The 20,672-nt window shown below is 39.2% G+C and overlaps 1 protein-coding gene across 18 annotated transcripts in view; it reads right to left on the bottom strand.

Moving 5' to 3' along the window:
• The window catches only part of MBNL1 (muscleblind like splicing regulator 1), a 210,027-nt gene that overhangs the window by 175,328 nt on the left and 14,027 nt on the right, over nt 1–20,672 (bottom strand). For 9 of the 18 annotated variants that reach the window (XM_043873703.1, XM_043873715.1, XM_043873709.1 and 6 more), the window contains exon 1: nt 10,878–11,010. The exons of 2 other annotated variants lie outside the window; for them this stretch is intronic. Coding sequence is in view for 1 of the 16 variants with exons in the window: in XM_043873721.1 (XP_043729656.1) it covers nt 9,702–9,704 (3 nt within the window). In the remaining 15 variants the exon portion in view is untranslated. Of the gene's footprint in view, nt 1–9,701; nt 9,725–9,766; nt 9,967–10,569; nt 10,702–10,877; nt 11,011–20,672 lie in introns of those variants that run through there. 7 more of the 18 variants (XM_043873728.1, XM_043873729.1, XM_043873706.1 and 4 more) reach the window with 7 other exon arrangements.

Genomic DNA, 20,672 nt, shown 5'->3' with positions numbered 1-20,672 from the left:
CGAAATGTATTAGCCAGCCTTCTAAATTAAATTTATACCTACCTGAGTCATGTCAATTCTATGGGCGAAGTTTAAAATTACTGTATCATAACTATACCACATTCATTCTCAGCAGAATCATAAAGGGGAGACGGAATGGTAGTTCAGAAGTGAAGAAAGACCTGGCTTCATTTCAGCTACTCACCAGGCTGTGTGAAGTTTGGCATCTAAGTTAACCTCTCTGAGCCCTAGTTTCCTCATCTCTATCAAGAGGACGGTGGCTCCTCCCACCCAAGTCTCTTCCCTAACTGTGCAGCACTGTGAGCTGGTTCTTTTCTGGAAAGACCATCTCACACACAGAAGATGCTCAAATGTGGAAGCTAGCCTCATTCTCTTCACACCTTTTCCCTCCATTTTCTGAAAAGATTGCTTAATCTTCAGCCTATGTCCGGAGTCCTCCTCCACAGAGGAAATCCTAACCGCTCAGTTCCGCAAAGACTTCCGTCTTTTAATTTCCTCCTTTGGTATTCAATTGTCTGGTGTCAATGCTGACTGCACTGTTACCTTCTCATGTCTTTCTCCCCAACTCAGTTATATGTGAAAGAAGAATAAAAACTATGTAATTCTCCTTTGGGACCTTCTCTCCTGACCTACTCTAATCCTTTACTTCGAATAGGTGCTCAGCAAATGTTTGTTAATTGATTATCTAGTGGAACATAAAGAATGATTTCCCTATATTGCCTTATTATTAACATAGAAAAATAGCTTTTTAAGTGAAAAGACCTCAGCACAGAGTAAACCTTAATCCATTACTGAGAAACAGACACAATAGTCTCTATATTAACTGCTTCCAAAACAATATTTACTTTTAAAATCCAGTCCTCAAACCATTAATACATTTCTCTGGGAGAGTCATTTCCCATGTGCAATTTTCAGTAGATGTGGTCCTTCTGAAAGAATTATGCAGAATTCATTTCTTTTTTTCAATAATCTCCACTATTGTTCTGGCTATTTCTAATTAATTTTCAGAAAGGTTCTATTTGGAAATGCCTCAGAGAGGTTCTACAACTGGGTTAAAGATCTGCTTGTATTTCCAGTTGTTCACTTCTGCTATGCTCATCCAATCTTTCAAAGTCTTCTAGATGGGGTATGTTAGACCAGTTATTTAAGACTAGTTGCCTTATTTGAACGCCACTAAGTTGACAATGCAGCTTTTCCTGAACTTTTTGAACAAAGAAATTCAAATAACAGCTCAAAATAATTTGGAGTAAATTTACTAGTTAAGATTGGCTCATGAATTGGGAAGGCAAAGAAGAATTTCTAATCTTAGTACTATTTAATCTTATTTACTTTGAAATGAACATTTTCTAAGCATTATCTAATAATTCAACAAAAATAGATTTTTACCAGATCTTTATAGCACACATCCAAAACCAGATGGGGCAAAAAAAAAAAAAAAAAAGTCTAATAATAGAAAAAGACACATTCTAAGTGTGGTTTTCACATAATACTAAAAGGCATATAAACAAAAGGCAAAATGGAAACACTGTTAACATTATTTTCTCTAGCTCTACATGTTATATTTAAAGACATACACAGTGCAATTTAAAAATTATTTTCTGTGGACATAGACTAAATAAAATGCCAAGTATTTATAAATGCAATCTTTTTCTTGAAAACTCTTGATTTCATGAGAATTTCTCTATGTATACTAAATACAGTTATTGCTCTGACATGCTCAACTTAAACTCTTAAGTCACTTACTTGTAAAAAGCACGTAGGAGACTTATATAAAAAGGCCTACGAATACTCCTGTAAAGTTTTCTATTCTGTTTGAAAAATAACTATCCTCCCAACTCCAGGTAACTGCTAACTCAATGCAACTGCTTATTTATTTCCATATGTAAATCATTCTGTTTATAAGGGTGTCTGATTATTAAGGATCTTTATTTCCAGGAAAAAGAGTATCATTGATACCTTCCCTAAAATAGCAAGGTCTGAGAAGTATAAATGTCACCACATTGAGCACATTGCAAACTTGTTTTATCATGTATCTATCTGCCACCTGGTTTATCACTGGGGATCATTTACACCAGTGTTCTGCATGAACTTTAAAGGGACCAGAACTGCTTAGCCGTCAATAAGACATTTCCCAGCAAACAACATACCCCTAAGATGAAATGACGCTTACTTTAGAGTGACCAATTTGGGATAAAGAATTTAAATACCATTCTTTAATTGACTGGATCCTGTATTTTAAAGAAGCTTGACACAGAAATGAACTGTTTTTAAGAATGTAACAGGTATCTTCCACCTAACCAAGTTACAGTCCCGGATAAAATATAATTTTAAGTGTTTTTCTCTGATGTTTTAAAATACAGTTCTTTATATGAAAAGAGCTCACAAGAAACAATATGATGAACAGGGATAACATTAACAAAGTTTTAAATAAGGGATTTTGGATGAAAAGTTTAAAAAATTCTTACTATACTCTTTAAATCATTTTTAATACCTCCCATCACCTTTGAAATCCACAGCTAATTAGTGGCTACATCCTGTGGACCTGAAGCCTGTGACTTTCTCCCCAGAACACGTGTCCCTTCATTACCTTGTTACTGTCCTTTCCCAGTCCCTCATCTCTAGCCAACAATTTCCATTTCATCCTTTGTATGTCCTACTCTCCCTCTAGAAAATGTCACTAAAACACAACACCTGGACATTACTTGCTAGCGTAAATGTCTCCTGGTGTTTCCACTGTGCCCTGAACTTCCTACCTGGTCCTCCGTGTCCTCCAGAGTGGGGCCGAAACTCCGTTTCTCCACTGACTCCTTATTTCTTCTACCCTATTAACTGCCCCTCCCCAGGCCCTTTCTCTCTCTCCTCTTAACCTCCTATCTTCCTATCTTCACTCCATTCTTCCGGAGTCTCCTCAAGTGCTGTAGCAAGAGTTACTCTTGGGGATCATTCCACATGTCTATGGTCTCAATCTCCTATCAGTACCCAAGTATCTTTTTAAATTTTGTTTTTATTCTTTGACAATTCTAGAACTGGACTACCCTGGTTCAACTCCCTGTGGGGCCACCCCCTAGTTAAGAAACCATGCGCTTAAACTCTGTGCCTCAGTTTTCCCTGTGAAACTGAGACAGTATCCATCTCAGAGGGCTGTTCTGAGGAGTATGTAAATTAATTCACACACCTTACCCTGGCACCAAGTAAGTAGTCCAAGATGTCAGTGAGTGTTGTCAAAGCTATTATCCTCATCACCATTCTTTGTAATGATGGCAAGCAAGACAAAAAAAAAGGTTAAAAATATGGAATTGGAACTAAAAAAAAAAAAGGCTCACAACTCTGAAAATGACAAAAAGTGTTTACCAGTCATGCCAGTCACCTTTAAAAGTCAAAAGGGGCATTTACATCTGTCACAAAGATTAAATGAGATATTTTGTAAAGAAATGTATAGCAAATGGCACTTACATTATTAACAATTATTTCCATGCTCATAATTTTGCAGATGTAGAAATTAAACCAGAGAAAGAGTGAATGCTTTTTCCCAGTCCACATACCTAGTCACATCTGGTTTGGTAAAATAAAATCCATACACTGTGAGATTTTTGTGCCCCATCTCCTAAGTCTATTACTCCTTTCAAGATATAGACAAAGTGTAATAAGTATATAAAAATATAATAACTTGTCAAGGATAATAATAACATCAGTATCACCTCTTATATTTATAAAGTGCTTCACTTTTCAAAACATCCACCCCAAATGGGCTCTGTTTTTATGGATCTACCTGCGCTGCAACAAACACTGGACTTTCAAAACAAATGCAGACACAGTGCTCACAGAAACTGACATATCATTTCATAGGATGGCTTTTTTAAACTAAAATTTAGTAAACAGAAATATCAATGAAGGAGTCTCTGTTAGGAGAACGCTGAGTGGCAAAGTCACTTAATGGTGCAGAGCTTTTTCCACCAGCTTTCCCCCCCAGCAGGCCATCTGCCCTCCTGTTGTATCTGTGGTCACCTTGATTATCACCATCCCATCCCAGACTGTCTTTCTACCAGGATCAGGGGAGCCATCCACATAGAGGGCTAAAAGGTCACTGTAAAGGTAATTCTCTTCTTGTAATCAGATAAGACAGAAACAAAATGTTAACCTATCATTACTACTATGATCAACAACGCTGATAAACAGATTGCTGGATATTTGCCTTGATTAAATTTTAAATTTTCTAGATACATAAGCCGTAAGTAGTTTCTAAGTTTTAAGTTCAAGAAGTATCTTTAATGATGTTCTAAATATGAATATGGACTTCTTAATGCCTCATTTGGCATTCTTCTTATTTATCCTGCTTTTGACGTGTTTTGACTATTAAGCTGTAAAGTCTTTCACCATTTCGATTTCCTCACACTCCCACTGCAGATACTATTGTTACCACACTTTTCCCAATTTTCTAGAAGAGTCTGTTCAGTTATAATCATTGTAGAAAAATGTTAGTAAGGAGGAATTTTGAGTACAGTAAGTATACACAATGTTACCACGTCTTCCACAACCACATACTTAAAATATTTATGAACTACTTTTAAAAACCCACAAAAGTGTATTCACAATTGTGGCACTTCTACCAGTGCCTGAAATCATCATCTATATCTTGTTTTTATTTCTTCACTTTCCTATTCAATGTCACATTAAATTGGATACTCTGGCTGTCTCTGATTAAAATCTCCTTGCTAATATATATTTCTCTCATTGCTCTTCATCCAGTATAAAACATTCTCTTTCCCTAAATGAAATCACTTTTTTTTTTTTGGTACATTTTAGTAATATTTTTACTGCTTAACTTTAATATATAGTTTTGTTTTTTTTTTTTAGCAAATGACCTTGTAATTATCAGTTTACTTTTAACCTAACTTTTCCCTTGAACAAATCTTCTATGCACTGTTTACCCCAGTTACCCACTTTGGTTTTCTGATACCCAATTTGGTTTTCTGGTAATTATTTGGTAGCTTCAAAAACTGGTGTTTTATGGTATTTAACAGTAGTGCTAATGCCAAAGCTGTCAATATTTTACTACTGGACGTCTGAAAAATATATATTTCTACAAGCAAAATGAACTAAATAAATGAACTAGAATATGTATAAAAATCACGCCTAGATATTAAATATAAACACATGATAATATGGAAACATCACTGAATAGATATAATTAATGCTGCTTTACCAGGATAATATTTCTATAATATCAAAAAATAAAGAATATGTTTTGTTTTCCACTATTTATGCATTAGAACTGTTATATTTATTACATGTATTGGTCAGAGCTACAATAAAATGTACCTTTCCTTATCTCAACTTCCATACAATGTTACCTAGCCACCGTTTATGAAATACCAGTTTCCACTTTACAGTTATTTTCAAAACTCTTAACTTCCCCTACAACACTGCCACCTCTTTGAGGACAAGGTGTATCTTGATTAAGTTTGGTAGAGCTCACTGAACCTAGCTTGATATTTTTGCCACAATATATATTTTCCTATGAATCAACTTTACAAAATAAAATATCTCAAATCAGCATGTAATGTTTATTTCACGTGATTAAATGTGTTCCCACAATCCTAGAATCTTGTGAGCTCTTTAAAACAAGTCCACTCGTAATTACATGAACTATGAATTAAATAACAGTTCAACTATTTTAAAAGCAGAAAATATAGTAAAGGTCCAGAGTCAAGATAGATTTTTTTAAGAATCCTTTGGAGAAGAAATATCATTTTGCAAACTCAGCTAGAGAGGGACTGGAATGGACATCAGCCTTTGGGATTACATAGTATTTACTACAATCCTTTTTCGTAACATTATATTACTTAATATCTAGATGATCTGAATAAATTGGCATTGCCTTGGGAAAAGTTTTATATTCATATATATATACTCACACACAAACTGTACCCACACTTGATGGGACTATTTACCTTATTAGCTATTATTCATCTCTTTGGGTATTTAAAGATGCAACTCTCAATTTCTTAAAACAATTGTCCAAAGAGATGACAGTTTTTCTTTTAGGGCACATACACTATTTGAAGCATGGCACTTATTTCAGAAACATCTTCACTTTTTAAAAAATAATTGATCACAGTGGGAATGTAATTTTCCACTCTATCCAATATGGCTACATTTCATCTTGAGGTTAATATATCCTGAACTCTTTAACAAAGGATCATCACAGACACTGAGGATTAGATCTCAAAAATAGTGGGAAAAGTAACAAATACATAATGCTCATACTGTAATGTATATCCTTCAAAGGTTTTTCATTTTTATATGTCATAGGAAGGTAGTAAGATGCCTTTTAGAAAACATGAGTAGTTATCTCAAAGAAACATAATGAAATCATTAAAAGACTCATAATAATATGCAGAAAGCTATTACCTCATTATTTGTTAAGGGTTTTTTCAAGGATATAGCTGTAATGCTTATATAAATGCATATTTTTTATAATATGAAAGCACAACATAAATCCCAAGTTCCCTACCTCAACTCTAAAAATACAAAATATGCCTAGAGACTTTTAGTGCCCTGTGTCAATAGCTCTTCTTAAATCCTCTGCTGTGCAATCAATAATTCTCCAAGCATTAGTGAATCTGCTCCATGACTCATCAGAAACGATCTACGAAGTTAATGGGGATCATTGTTCCCTGAAGGCTCCACATGCATTGACACTAATGGCAGTTATGCTTCTTGTGGTGGGAACATATTCAAGATGGCCCCAAGCTGGGAGCTAACACTTCTGAGAGTCTCCATAAAATTTGCCCCCTCTCCCCTAGCAAAGAAGAATCCATAGGCTCCAGCCTGCCTCATAGATTTAGTATCCTTCAAGTAAATAAAAGTATGCTTATGTTATATGGATATATTTTTTTCAGTTTACCACACACTGTGCATGACAAAATGTACTTCAGCTATGAGAATATCTGAGAGGAACGTTTCCAGGACCAAAGCCATTGTGCTTTGTTTACCAGTCAGATGCTTTCTAAAGAATGTGTTCAAGTTATAAAGACAATGTCTCCGTGTATAGGAATTCTTCAAAGCCCAAACATTACCAACGAATTGTATTCTTACCTTCCCTAGTATTCAAAACAACGCCCACTTCCCTACAGGTGAAAGTCTTTCCTTCTTATGAATTTATTAATCTTTGATTAACATATGGTCAGCAGTTGTTCGGATTTATTAGGTGTTTTTATTTTCTAAGGAAGGAGAGTCATAGCAAAGAAAAATATATATTAAGCATTTGAAGATAATTGCTATTTACTGAAAACCCTATTTTAAAATAAATTTCAGTGACTCGTTTGTGTTTGGTAACTTCGGGACAATGATAACTATAGAGTCTCTAAAATGTTTCTAACTAGCAATCATACTCTATTCTGGCCTTTGAGAGGTGTTAAGACTCATCCCCTAATTATAAGCCTTTTCTCTGCTATTACTACCTCACCATTAAATCTCTAAACTAAACAGTAGTTTTGAGGAAATAAAAATAGATGTTAGGCGGTGTGTTTTCTCAAATTTTAGTTACAATGGATAAGAAAGATGAAGTATTCCTATGTATAATAAACTTCTTTAGCCTGTGAAAATGAAAATCCCTTTTATTGTGTTTTGACCAGTAAATTCTATTAGGCTGTCTCCAGAATACGGCTTTCTCCAGAATACCGCTTTCTTGCTTTATTCTAGAATAGCTCTGTCCACTAGAAATACAATGCATGCTACATCTGTTACTGTAAGTTTCTAGTACCCATATTTTCTTTTTACTTTTTTTTTGACCACGCTGCAAAGCACGTGGGATCCTAGTTTCCTGACAAGGGATCAAACCCCCATGCCCTGCAGTGGAACTACAGAGTCCTAACCCCTGGACCACCAGGGAAGTCCCAAGTAGTCATATTTTTAAAAAAAGAAAATGAAAAGAAACAGGTAAAGTTAATCTAACAACATATTCTATTGAAACTAATCTATCCAAAATACTATCACTGCAGCATACTATCACTATAAAAATATTATCAGGTTTATACATCCTTTCCTTTGTACAAAGTGTTCAACATCCACTTAGAACAAACCTCAATCCAGATAACCACATTTCAAAGGCTCAATAGTCACACGTGTCCAGTGGCTACTGTGTGGAAAACACGTTCTAGATTTCAAAACCATGAAGCTTTGTGGCCTAAAAGTTCACATGTTTTAAAATTTCCCTATGTAACATCCTTTGTTATTGCTGTTGGGATTTTCTATTGAGCCAAATATTTAAATGACTATATTTCATTTCCTTCATCTGCTTCCCTGACCTTCATATCTACTGGCCACTCTGACGCCTCAGAGTACAAGAAACTCCAATCACCTATTCTTTTCAGCTTCTTCTAAGCAAGATCTGAGATAGTCTCTCACCTCCGCATGTTCCCATCACCAAGCAGAAAGCCAGAAGGTGCGGGAAGTCTAATCTGTTTCCATAAATAGATATATCAAATACAGGCCTAATGTAGGGCAACAATGATAAATGGAAGGGCAATTTTTTTTGCTTACAAAAAAGATCAGAAATTTTATATAACAAAGTAACACACTCATCTTCAGTCAGAAATACAATTTCACTCCCTTCCCCACCCCCCGTCCCAGGGGAAACTTTGGGATACTCTGTTCTTGTTCTGGAACAGAATCCAGTGTTTCATGTCATAGGAATTCTGTGCCCAGAGGAAGAACAGAATGTTGGAATCAAAATTTAATGAATTCAACTTGGAGCCTAAGTTTGCCCCAAATGTGGAAATGTAAACACAAGCAATATCTCAAAGCATAAAACACTTTGGAGTCTGTTGGCATGGCTGTATAAGAGTATCACACTAGATGTGTGTCTGCACACAAATTTTATCTTAGTTCCATGAGGAAAAAAAAAAAATTAAACCAGGCACATGAGAGGTTTTCAGAGTCTCTTCATCATAATAAAACCTGATTATTCCGTCTTAAGTGACACTGTAATTATAGATGGTTGGATGAACAGGTTTTCTGGTGCTGACCCAACCTGTTCCTTAAAACACAAAAGGCCACTTTTGTGAGGAAACCCCCCATTAAATAAAACTAAAAGCTACGTCCATCTTTTGAGAGAAGGCCTAACAACACACTAAAAAAAAAAAAAAAAAAAAAACCTTTCACCTCTTTGCAACACTGATGAAGATCAGAATGCTGGAGTCTTCCTTAAAAAAACAGTTTTGAGCTGCAGTTGTCACCAACTTTAAGAAAGCAAAATACAAGTGACAACACTGTGTTTTCACTGGCTACAAAATAACTTTATTCAGTGTCTCTGGCTAGAGCACCGCATCAGAGCCATTCTAAGTATTGAGCTAAGTATTCCTACGGGTGAGTTTTACAGTTCTTGAACTTTCATTTTAACTTGTCTCAGTGATAATATTTTATCTCAACAGCAAGACAGGGGGAAACACCAACGCCCTCAGCAACCCAAAGAGATAACAGGGAGTGGATCACTTAGCCTGGTATAGAATAGTTACGTACTAAATACCCTCCGTGTATAAACACTGTGTTCAAACCCAGGAGGGAGGAACACCGCGTCCACGGGTGTAATATTTCAAAGCACATTGCGGAGGGCCTGCAAATCCAAAGGCATTAATTATGACTTCTCTCTCGATGGATTAATTTGCTTAAGAAACTCCTCCGAGTATAGTAGAGTTTACCATCCATTTGCTCTGGGCTTGTGCCTGGGCAGGTAGATACAGAAAGTAAAGGCAGCGGCAATAACCTCGCTGGCAGCTTCTTACTCAGTCTTAATCCTAGGGAAGCACACTCCTCGGAGATCCAGCACAGAATCCCAGCAGCCGCACATCCCCCCGGCCCGGGAAGGCTGAAGAACACAATTACGGTTCTAGCTCCACCACGCCAGTTGTGAAGAACTGTGAGACGGGCAAGCATGAACTCCACCATATACCTGCTCGCCTTACAGGCTCCGGAATCGAAGTATTCTCACATGACACATTACTACCAATAACAGATTCCGGCTCCGTTTAAAAAAGAGAGAGAGAGAAGGGAGGGAGGGGACGCGCTACATATTTGTCTTGCTTTTGTCTAAAAAAAAAAAAAAAAAAAACCAGAACCCAAGAACTAACTACTTTTCATTCTTTTCAACCTTTCAGGAAAGCAATTCAATCAACCAACTGAGGCTGCACCCGGAGAGCGTCTATACTTACTTTTCTTACAGTTTTTGAGTGACGCACTACAAAACGATGGAAAAAAAAAAAACAGGAGCCCTCTCATGCAGGGCGTCTTCCGCCCTGAAAACTTGGCAAAAGGCAAACTGGACTGAAATACAGCACTCTCCATATAAGGAAGGCCAGCTAAACATGTCATGCGTAATTTATGGGTAGCAGGCAGAGAATTAACCTTTGCGTGCACACATTTGGCCCAGATGAAAAGCGGGCGGGATGGCAGCCTCGGGAACAGGGATGCGGGACCTCCAGGGAGAAACCGAGGCTCGCGTCTGATGGGACTCGCATCCCCTCCCTCCCCCGACAAAGGCCGTTAAGTTGTAAGTACACTTGCACGCACCTGTTTCTCTTACCGCCCTCCCCCCCTTGTCTTTCTCTCTCTTTCTTTGTTTTCGGCTGCCAAGTGCGGAGCTGGCAGGGCTGACAGAGCCCGGAGAGCCCGGGGAAGGGCTCCTGGGAGCCGGGCTGCAGCTGCAACCTCCCGCCGTCCCTCTAGCTCGCGACGGTGTGTGATCGGAAACCATCCGGCGCGGGCAGCCGGCCCCAGCCTCCTTCCACTTCCTCCTCCAGCCACGCACAGTCCCGAAAGAGTGCGAACAATGCAGAGCAGCCGAGCCGCGCGAGCGATCGGGGAAAATGGAAACTTACCTCTCACATTTTTTTTCCCCCTCAGAGGCAGCCAGCCGGCCGAGCGAGGGCCCGAGGCATTGTGGGAGTCATGATTCCGAGAGGCCCGCGATTTAAAATTGAACTTGTCAGCTCGCGGTCACGGGAGCATGCTGAGCGCCACAACTCATTCAGCCGCAGTGAAAGGGCTGTTGCATGTCGCGGTGCAGCCTCTTATCGCCGGGCTCCGGTTTCCGCCGCTGCTGCGCGGCCCCTCCCCCGCCGGCCCAGCCCCACCAGGAAGCCCTGGGCGGACGCGGCGAGCCCCGGAACGCACGCGGCCGCAGGAAAAGGCAAAAAAACAACGCTCCTCCACTCGCCGCCGCCCGGCGGCTCAGCCCCCGCCGCCTCGCCGCCCCTCGCGCTAACAGGCGCCCGCCGCGGGTGGCGGCTGCCCCTCGCCCATCGGCGCAGAAAGCCAAAGGAGAGGCGAGCCGGCGCTGGCGCGGTGCATCCCCGCCGCCTCCCGGTGGTATGTTCCATCTCACACGTTCGGCGCGGCCGCCTCCGAGCGCCAGTGCCCGCGGGACGCACCCCTGCTACTTTCTGATCCTTGAGACGGGCTGGGCAGACGCAGAGTGAAAGCGGCGGGTGGATGGGGCTCGGTAGGGCCGTCGGCAAGGTTAGACTGAAGGTGAGTCTCCAAAACTGCACAAAACAGTAGGAGCTGGTGGGGCTGGCCGCCCTAAAATGCACCAGGCAGATTTCGAACCTGGATGGCCCACAGACGCGAAAAACATCCGCAAGACTGCCCGTGTGTATCTTTCTCCAGGAACAGGGTGTCCACGGTTTTGGAATTCTACGGTAAAACCAACTGTCACACAAGCACGAATACTCACATACCAGCTTCCCATCTACTTTGTAAATAATGTTTGGACTGTAAAACCCCCTTTCACCCCAGCTCTGCATTATATGATATGTAGAAAGCAGAGACTCCTCCTTCGTTATACAATATTCATTTTCTGAAATACTAGAATCATCCAAGGCAAATAAGTCATATTATTGCTGGAACAAAAGAAAACACAGCCCCAAATCATAACTTACTAGGTGTTGTGAGATTTAACTTGCCTTCGCTTTGAACAGAAAGAATCCTGGACTATTGTGATCAAGTTTTAGAGATTTGGGGGGCAGAATTTACTTAGGATTTAGGGAATAATTTATTCAACGATGATTACAATGAAAAAAACTTTTTTCTGTGTTTTGAATACAGTTTAGGAGCAAACGCTACCTATCCTGTGATGTTTCTACAGGTTTGTTAGGTTGTTTTAAAGATGGTGGGGACGGCTTAAGGAGGAGAAAGAAAAGCATCGTGAACGGTGCTGAAGTACAAAACTACTTCTGGAGGTAACGACGTGAGTTCTCTACCCTGGCTGCATCCACAAAACACTAAGCTACCATTGTGCGCTGCTCCCTTCCAGAACAAAGAAATTAATTAATTAGATGGTGCCGCTTCTCAGTATTAATCATGAAAAAGTACCCAAGTGCACACCCAGTGGAAGCAAATTTAAAAGGAAATTGACACTTTCTCAAAGGACAGGGATGGGCATTCTCTACCTGCCAATTAGGAGCTACCCCAAGCAATGAGGACTTCCTTTCTCCTAATATAGCATCCATTTCAACAACTACATCAATAGCCTGCTATGCCAGAGATTCGAGAATGGATAATAACATAGAGTCCCTCCCCTCAAGAATAATACCTCTACTAGGGAAGAGACTGGGGAAAAGACAAACTAATTGATTCTGGCTGAAGGATAAATGCTAAAATGATGGGAGGCAAGACCAAGGTGCTTTCGAGTAGACTCGAGAAGACTTCTTGGAGGGGTTGTTTTAACAGGTGCCTTAAAAGGGGTATAGAAATTATCAAGATGAATAGAGAGGTGAATCCGGGTTCTGTGGGAAAAGAGCCTGGCAAATACAATGGAACTGCTAGTCTTGGGGTTAGAAGTGAGTTGGATACTTGTAGGAGAGTGGCAGCAAGTGAGTTAAAAGTAGGCTGTGTTCACCCAAGCAGTCTCAGCTTTACTCTGAAAGCTGTGATAATCTAGATGAGCTTAATCAGCAAAGAGATAGGTAGAATTTGGACTTGTATTTCAGAAGGATCCTGTGGCAGCAGCTTGGAGAGTGAATGGGAGTGTGGGGTGGAGGCTGATGGAAGAAGGGTGAATGGGTGTGGACAGACTGGAAAAATGACTCATGCAGGGAATGAGGAAGGGAGGAGCCTTGGGAGACTCCCAAGTCCCTGGCTTAACCTACTGGATTGTTTGCTACTTGCTTTTTAATTTTGTCTCCATTCTCCATGACAACAGAGACTGACTTCAGAGCTGGGCCACCTATGCATGTGCTAGCAGGTTGGAGGCCCTGTTGGCTTCCACACGCCTCTCCTCAGAATGACCAGTGAACCGCTAAGGGCTAATCCCAGTTGTAGGAACTTCTTTTCAATTGTTCTCAGACCCTTGCAGACTTCCAAGTCAGAGCTTTGGTGTTCTTTTTTCATGTGGGTTAGAAAATTTGCTGTTTGGAGCAACATGATGAAAAACAAGACTTTGAACCTCTGTATGGTGCAAGAGGGGAAACTATTTTTCCACTTCAACACTGGAGGAGGGGGAAGTTCTGGGAACAAAAGAGAAATTGAAACTGAGACAAATTTTCTGCTCCACTGCACAGAATACAAAGAAATACAAGAAAGACCCTTGAATGTTAGGAACAGTAGAATAAACATCCTAGTAAATGACAAAGAAGAGGAAAAAAATGTTATTCACACTAGTAAAAGAAAAAGGGGTGGCTGAGGAAACTCATACAAAGCAGTGGTCAACCTAGGACTCCAAAGTGAGTCCAAATAAATTGTGATATAAAACTTTATTACCACTGGTTTAGCTTAATTTATTGTCGTTGATAATACCATAACATGAATAATGACATTTAACATTTCGAAGCACTGTAGCAAACACCAGATCATATGTTAAAAATATTAAATCACATTGCCAGCTTTCACTACCAGTGGCGTGCTAACCACATTTCAAATTGAGAAAATTATTAAAAAATCATTATAGTAATAAAAAGTAAATAGTTCCCAGTTTAGAATACCAATCTTATTCCCTCAGTGCTAGCATAGCACTATGGTTTCTCTTACATCTATGAAGTGTAGTTATAGTCCATAGGCTCATGAGTGAGTGCATCTATAATTATAAAAAGAATGTCATTTGTGGGTGGAGAGGGAAATTATAAAGAACAATTTTAGATGAAATAAAACTACATGTTAAGATAAAGGAAAGAATATTCACTGCAGGTTTCTGAAATATTTCAGACCATTGAAGTTTTAATTATACCAATGAATCCCAGTAGAAATATAGTTAAGGAATATGGTTTTTAGAGATAACATCAACTACCTGGTTTACCAATAAAATAGATAAAGGAAATGGAAGCATTTATCTTTTTCATTCAAGTGGGAGTCTTTACAGCCCTGTGTAAATGTGTGTGTACAAATTGTATGTTTCTTGTCATGCACACTACATTTATATAGCTCAGTAAGCTCCCACAACCATCTAAATATTATTTGCTTTTTCCACATCGCCCCCCTCAACTCATATCTAAATGAAAATACCCTTAGAAGGTACGCTGTTTAAACTTGAAATATGAAAAGGTCTTGAATCACAGATCTAGGAATGCTGTTTGTATTATAAAATAATCCATTTTAATCCATATAAAAATAATCCATTGGGAGATAGTGTCGAAACTACGACTCAAATTCAGGCGCCGTGATTTTTAACCCATGTTTAAATATAGATGGTTAAGAGAAGCTGCTGGAAGGCAATGAAGAATTGGAAACACTCCCATATGGTGGATCCATTTTAAGTATATGCATTAAATGTATCTCCATTCAGTTTTACAGCAAGGAAGAGGGTTGAAGCATTTTTCTGTAGCCTGGATTCTAACCTGTTTAGGTATCTGAATAAATATATTAATATTTGATAGAATTATATGAATTTAGTTTACCTAACTTTAGTTTAGAACTTTTATATATTTCACATATAAGTTTTTAAAATCATACCTAGTATTTAAACATTAATAATATATATATTCTATTATATATTGTGTGTATATATAGTATGTTATGTAATAGGACATATTATATATATCACATATATACCACTTAATATACAAATCACATAAATGTGAAAACATTATATAAATTCAATGTACTTGTCTTACAATGTGTATAAATATTAAAACTGAGTTAAAATATTAATTTTATTGTGCATTTTTTTGGCATCCCTGGGTAGGCATGAACCAATTGTGCATTTTTCAATTAGACTATTTTACCTAAAATTTGAATCTAGATCTTCATTATAATTATTTTGGCATATGGAAAAAAAGAATTAGAAAGCAAATGCATTTCAGAATTAAAGGTTTAGAACCACAGAATTATAGTAGAGAATGGAACATTGGAGACTTATCTAGTCCTTCTCCCTTATTAGACCAGACAGCCTTGTATAAGTAAGTTGGAACAATGTCAGAGAAGAACTAGCATCAATGTCTTCTGACTCAGGCCATTTATTTTCATCATTTCTTCTTAAAGACACTGAGGCAATGCATAGTCGCCTCATATATGAGGCTCTGAGCTCAACTGAGTTGTCATACAGGCAAAACTGCTCCCGAAGTTGAATGTGAAGAGGGGCCACATTAGATTTTGAGGAGTATACTTCTTTCCTCCTCTATTTCTTCCTTGTTTCTCTTTTCTTTTATTCCTTTCCATTTTTCCATTCTTCACGCAATGCCCCTGTTCAAATGTTCATGGAGCATCCACTGTGCTAAGTCCTGTTCTAGGTGGTGTGGTTACAGAAATGAACAACACAGCCCAATCACTTCCTTCAAGGAGTTTACAATCTGCTAGAAGGAGACAGGCAGTAAACAAAAAATAAAGGAACAAATAAACCTCTGAGGCAATTTCAGACGGAGGTAAGTACATGAAGTGAAAGATAGCAGGCTGAGGGGATAAGGTGGGGAGGTTGTGTGTTAAACAGGACAAGTGGTCAAGGGTTGAGATGGTGAGAAGTAGGCATAGTGCTCAAGACAGTGAAAACTATCTGGGGAAAAATCGTTCAAAGCAGTGGGAACTGCAGGCCTAGCACTTGAATCTTCAGCGTATGTTAGGGCTGAAAATCCAATGGCCCATAAAAACTAATGGGAGGGAGTTCCCTGGATGTCCAGCGGTTAAGCCTTCACCTTCCAATGCCGGGGGAGCAGGTTCAGTCCCTGGTCAGGGAGCTAAGCTCCCACATGCCTTATGGCCAAAAAGCCAAAGCATAAAACAAAAGTAATATTGTAACAAATTAAATAAAGACTTTAAAAATGGTCCACATTAAAAAAAAATTTTTTTTTTTTAACTAATGGGATGCCTAACTTCAAACAGCTTAGAGTCCAGTGAGAGAACTGATGAATCTTAGGAAGATTAGTCACACTCATGATGCATAACTACAATCCTGATAATTTGGGGCAGCAGGAACCAGTGACGTGTTTGGTTATGTTAGAGGTGGGGCTGTGGGTATAACTGGCAGAGGATCGGGATTTGCTTTTCATGAAGATGACTAGATTACACTTGACTGCTATGTGCAGGAGGCTGATAGTCTAGTCTCAAAACAGAATGCAGGAAATACTCCGCTGCTGAGAATGAAAGCAAGTCAAAAGTGGGCTGTGGCCAGAACGGCAATGACAGCAAATGGCTGAAGACCTGAGAGAAAGTGATTTGAGGGTCCGTAGCAGTGAGATGCAGTAAACATTAGCATCTTCCATTGCAGAGCTGAAGAGGATCCATAAGATGGCCTCCTCCAGGCCTTGAGGGAAGTGAAATGTGTGTGTGTGTGTGTGAGAGAGAGAGAGGGTGGGGGCGGGGGAGGGATTTACTGCCATAAAGTAAACACAGGATAGAAAACTCAAAATTACTGAAGATAGAACATTTTCATAAAATCAGCAGTGATTCCAGTTCCCAGAAATTGTAACTGTTACTATTGCAGTTTATTTCTTTCCAGGTTTTCCTCAACACATTTTTTAAAACAGTTGATATTGTGTTACAAATGCAATTTTGTGCTCTCCTTTTTTCCCACTTCACCTCATCATATAACTTTATAAAACAATATCTCCCATGTCATTCACATTCATTATAATCCTCAGTTATCATATAAGGTAACAAAGGCTGGAGAACTGACCCTTGACCAAAACCTCATAGTTACCAGGGGGTCAAGCCTCCTGTCCCATAATGCAGCATTTCTGAGCCTACACCCCAGATCCTGAAGTCAGGTGTCTAAGGTGTATTGTACTTCTATACACTCTGTTTGGGATATACACATGTCTCCTAATACAGACTGTCATTAGGGAAAAGAAAATATATAGTAATGGTCTTTTAATAAATAAAAAAGTTATAAAAATAAGCATGACACTGGTAGCCAGAATGTCAAAGTGGACACATTACCTATACTATGTTATAATATAGTATAAAATATATACTTATTAAATAAGTATATACTTATATAATTAGTGTAATATTATGAAATATTTTCTACCATCTCATAAAATGAGGTACTGTGGGTAAGCAGAGAATCCTCTTGCAATCATTTTAAAATAGTATCAGATCTAACAGTGCCAATGTTACACTGTACTTATCTCATGGACTGTAATCCAAATATTTCTACATTTTAATTCTGTTCCATGTAGAATAAAAGCATCTGGAGAAAATGTGGCCATTGCATTATTTGTTACTAAATGCAAAAAAAAAAAAAAAAATTAAACATCAATAGCAAGATTGATTTTTCTTTTCCTAGATGCCCACTATATCTATCTACTCATTTATTTCTGAAGTTCCTTTCTTTTGGTTACTATGATATTCCACATCCTTCTCTCTTTTCACTCCTTTGAATGGGTTTTCTCTTTCTGAATCTTTTAGGCATCTGTTATCCCTTCTTTTTTTTCTGTTTCCAGAAATTACTTTCAAACCATGTCTCAAGCAATGTCCCGAAGGGACCTCTGAATGAGAACTTTTGTCACATGAAAATGGTGGGAGTATCGTATACACATCTTTTTTTCTCTTCTTCCCTCGTTGCCTTGTCCATTAGTGTGGGAACTAAGCAGGACAGTCATAAATTAATTCTAATGTCTTCATGTAGACATCAGGGTGCTCCCTGCTGCTTCTTGATTCGTTTAAAAATATTTATTGAGCACCACTCACCAAGAGTTACACTTGCACTGCGAATACAGAAATTATGAAGACTGCTTCATGGTGTTCACAATCTAGTCTAGTATGGGGGAAGACATATGGGGGGGGGGAAACCTACACATTTGGAAAAAGAATGTAGCAAGTGAATGATTCAATTAAACCCATGTGCTAAGCAGATGGCAAGGAGGGCAGAGCTGGGCAAAGCCTCGATCCTGGTAGACTCCCAAGCAGCTTCAAATGGTAAGATTACCTGGCACATATGTGTTAAGTGTTTGATGGCAGAAAGAAAGACACAGAAAGTCTTGAAGGGCCATTAGACAGACAAACAGCTTGATGCTACAACCACTTTTAACAAATCATTACACTATAACAACAGTGGGGAGAAGTTTGTTTTTCTTATTTTTCATGCTGCCATTATGTAAAGTCAACAGTGTCAAGTCTAGTTCCCAGACCCCGGGGCTGCAGACAGCCAGACTTCCTCACCCTGCCCTGAGGGAACACCCGGCTGCCCCAGCAACTCTCTTCAAGCTTCCCCCAGACCTTTAACAACAAATTCCCAACTAGGTGATAGGAGATTATCTGATTAAAGTCATTCACACTAAGGCGAGAATGAGGCTTAATCCTTCAAAAGTGTTTGCTTTGACAAAAGGATAGCTTGTTAACCCTAATGAACTGCTAATTGGCAGAACTGGAGGGCTCTATGGAAAAGATCCCTCCTCCTCACTTTCCCAGACTCCCCACCCCCTCATCCTTCCCGGTCTATTTACCCTCCTGAAATAAAGGAAGAAGGGAAACTGGTGCATTCAGAGATGTTAGGGAACTCCTGTTACCTAGGCTACCTCTTTGAACCCTCAAGAGAGACATGTGAGACGGTATTTATGAGCCCATCCTAGAAAGGAGACCGAAACTAGGGTGGTGGCTCTTGACTTCAGCCACATTTCGGAGCCATAGAGTACAACCGTCTATTTCTGGGCTGCAATGAAACCAGGATTCCTAGGCATGGCACTGGTATTTTCTCGTAAGTTCCTCAGATGATTCCTCTGTGCAGTCAAGTTTTCCTACTTCAGAGCTAGAGTTTATACGAAGAAATTACTCAGGATCAGCGGCGATGCATGGACCTGCTCTGGCTCCTCCGGTTGGCAAGTTTAGCTGGCACAAGAGAAACAATGTTATCTGCAGGAAACTCTGTCTCAAGTCCAGTTAGGTTTTTGGGTAAACAGGTGCCCATACACACGTAGAAATGCGGGAGTCAGACTAGTTGTGAGAAGTAAGGTGATGGGGCACTTTTGTTGTGTACCTGGTTGGATGAGGTGCTTCTCAGGCAATCAAAACAGGCTACACTTTATACCAGATAAGCATCAGTGAAGTTTGGGCTTAAAAACTAGCTAGAGAAACAATCAAGCCCACACAGAGGATAATCCTACATGTTCTGTAATGCTTAGGTTGCTGTTTGCTTAAAATTCTATACTCTTGTTACTTTCTAAGAAATTGTGATCATGAGCACAATTGAGAATGGTATCAAAGCTTCAGAGTATCCTGATCCACTTTGGGATTTATTTATATCAGATTACAGAAAATATAATTATATCTCTACATATATATGTTCTAGAATACATATAGATATGTATATGCATATATAAGAAAATATATGTATGTATGATTATATATGTGAGGTTTTTTTTAGAAATAGAAGGTCTGGCAAATTTTAGTATATTTTATGAATTCACTCACCAACTAACATGGTTAAATCATAAAGACAAATAAATAACAGGACATTTCTCACCTGAATCTCATTTGCAGGTAATGTTATTAGTCATAATGTACCATCTTTTGTGAATGTGCAGTCAGCCCAAAGGACCCTCCTGGTCACACCTGGCTGGCCTCAAATGCCCTTATTTCTGCCAGAGGCTTAGCAATGCGTAATTGCTAATAGGACCTGATCCCCTCTAGCCTTCTCAGTAATTCACATATTTTTGGACAGTGTTAAACATGCTTTTCCCTTTTCAAACTTCTCTAGCTGTAGGCCACCAGCTCACCAGTAACTGGGGCGCTTTCACTCTTTTTGCCGTCAGCTTCCCTACCTGGTCCACGAATAGTCACTTAGAACCTGACATAATTCTGCCTTTCCTGGAATCTGAGGCTACAGGGTGAGCAACACTAGACCCCAAGCCTCTTGAAACATACAGTCCCACTGGAGCAATAGATATGAAATAGTGAATAATTATAATCAGGTAGGTAAACAATGGAACCTCTCTGATAGCTCAGATGGTAAAGAATCTACCTGCAATGCAGAAGACCTGGGTTTGACCCCTGGGCGGGAAGATCCCTTGGAGAAGGGAATGGCAATCCACACCAGTATTCTTTCCTGGAGAATCCCATGGACAGAGGAGCCTGGCAGGCTACGGTTCATGGGGTCGCAAAGAGTCGGACACAACTGAGCGACTAACACACACAGGAAAACAATACAAATTTGCAAAGTGTAGTGAAAGAGAAAAAAGAATGTGAACAAGGGACTCTAAATTCCAAAGATAGACAATTATTATTTTTATGACCCTCCCCCCTTTATTTCA

This window comes from Cervus elaphus, chromosome 19 (genome assembly GCF_910594005.1).
Source record: "Cervus elaphus chromosome 19, mCerEla1.1, whole genome shotgun sequence".
Taxonomy (NCBI): domain Eukaryota; kingdom Metazoa; phylum Chordata; class Mammalia; order Artiodactyla; family Cervidae; genus Cervus; species Cervus elaphus.
Note: the sequence above shows the minus strand (reverse complement) of the source record. Positions and strands in the feature narration are given on the sequence as shown.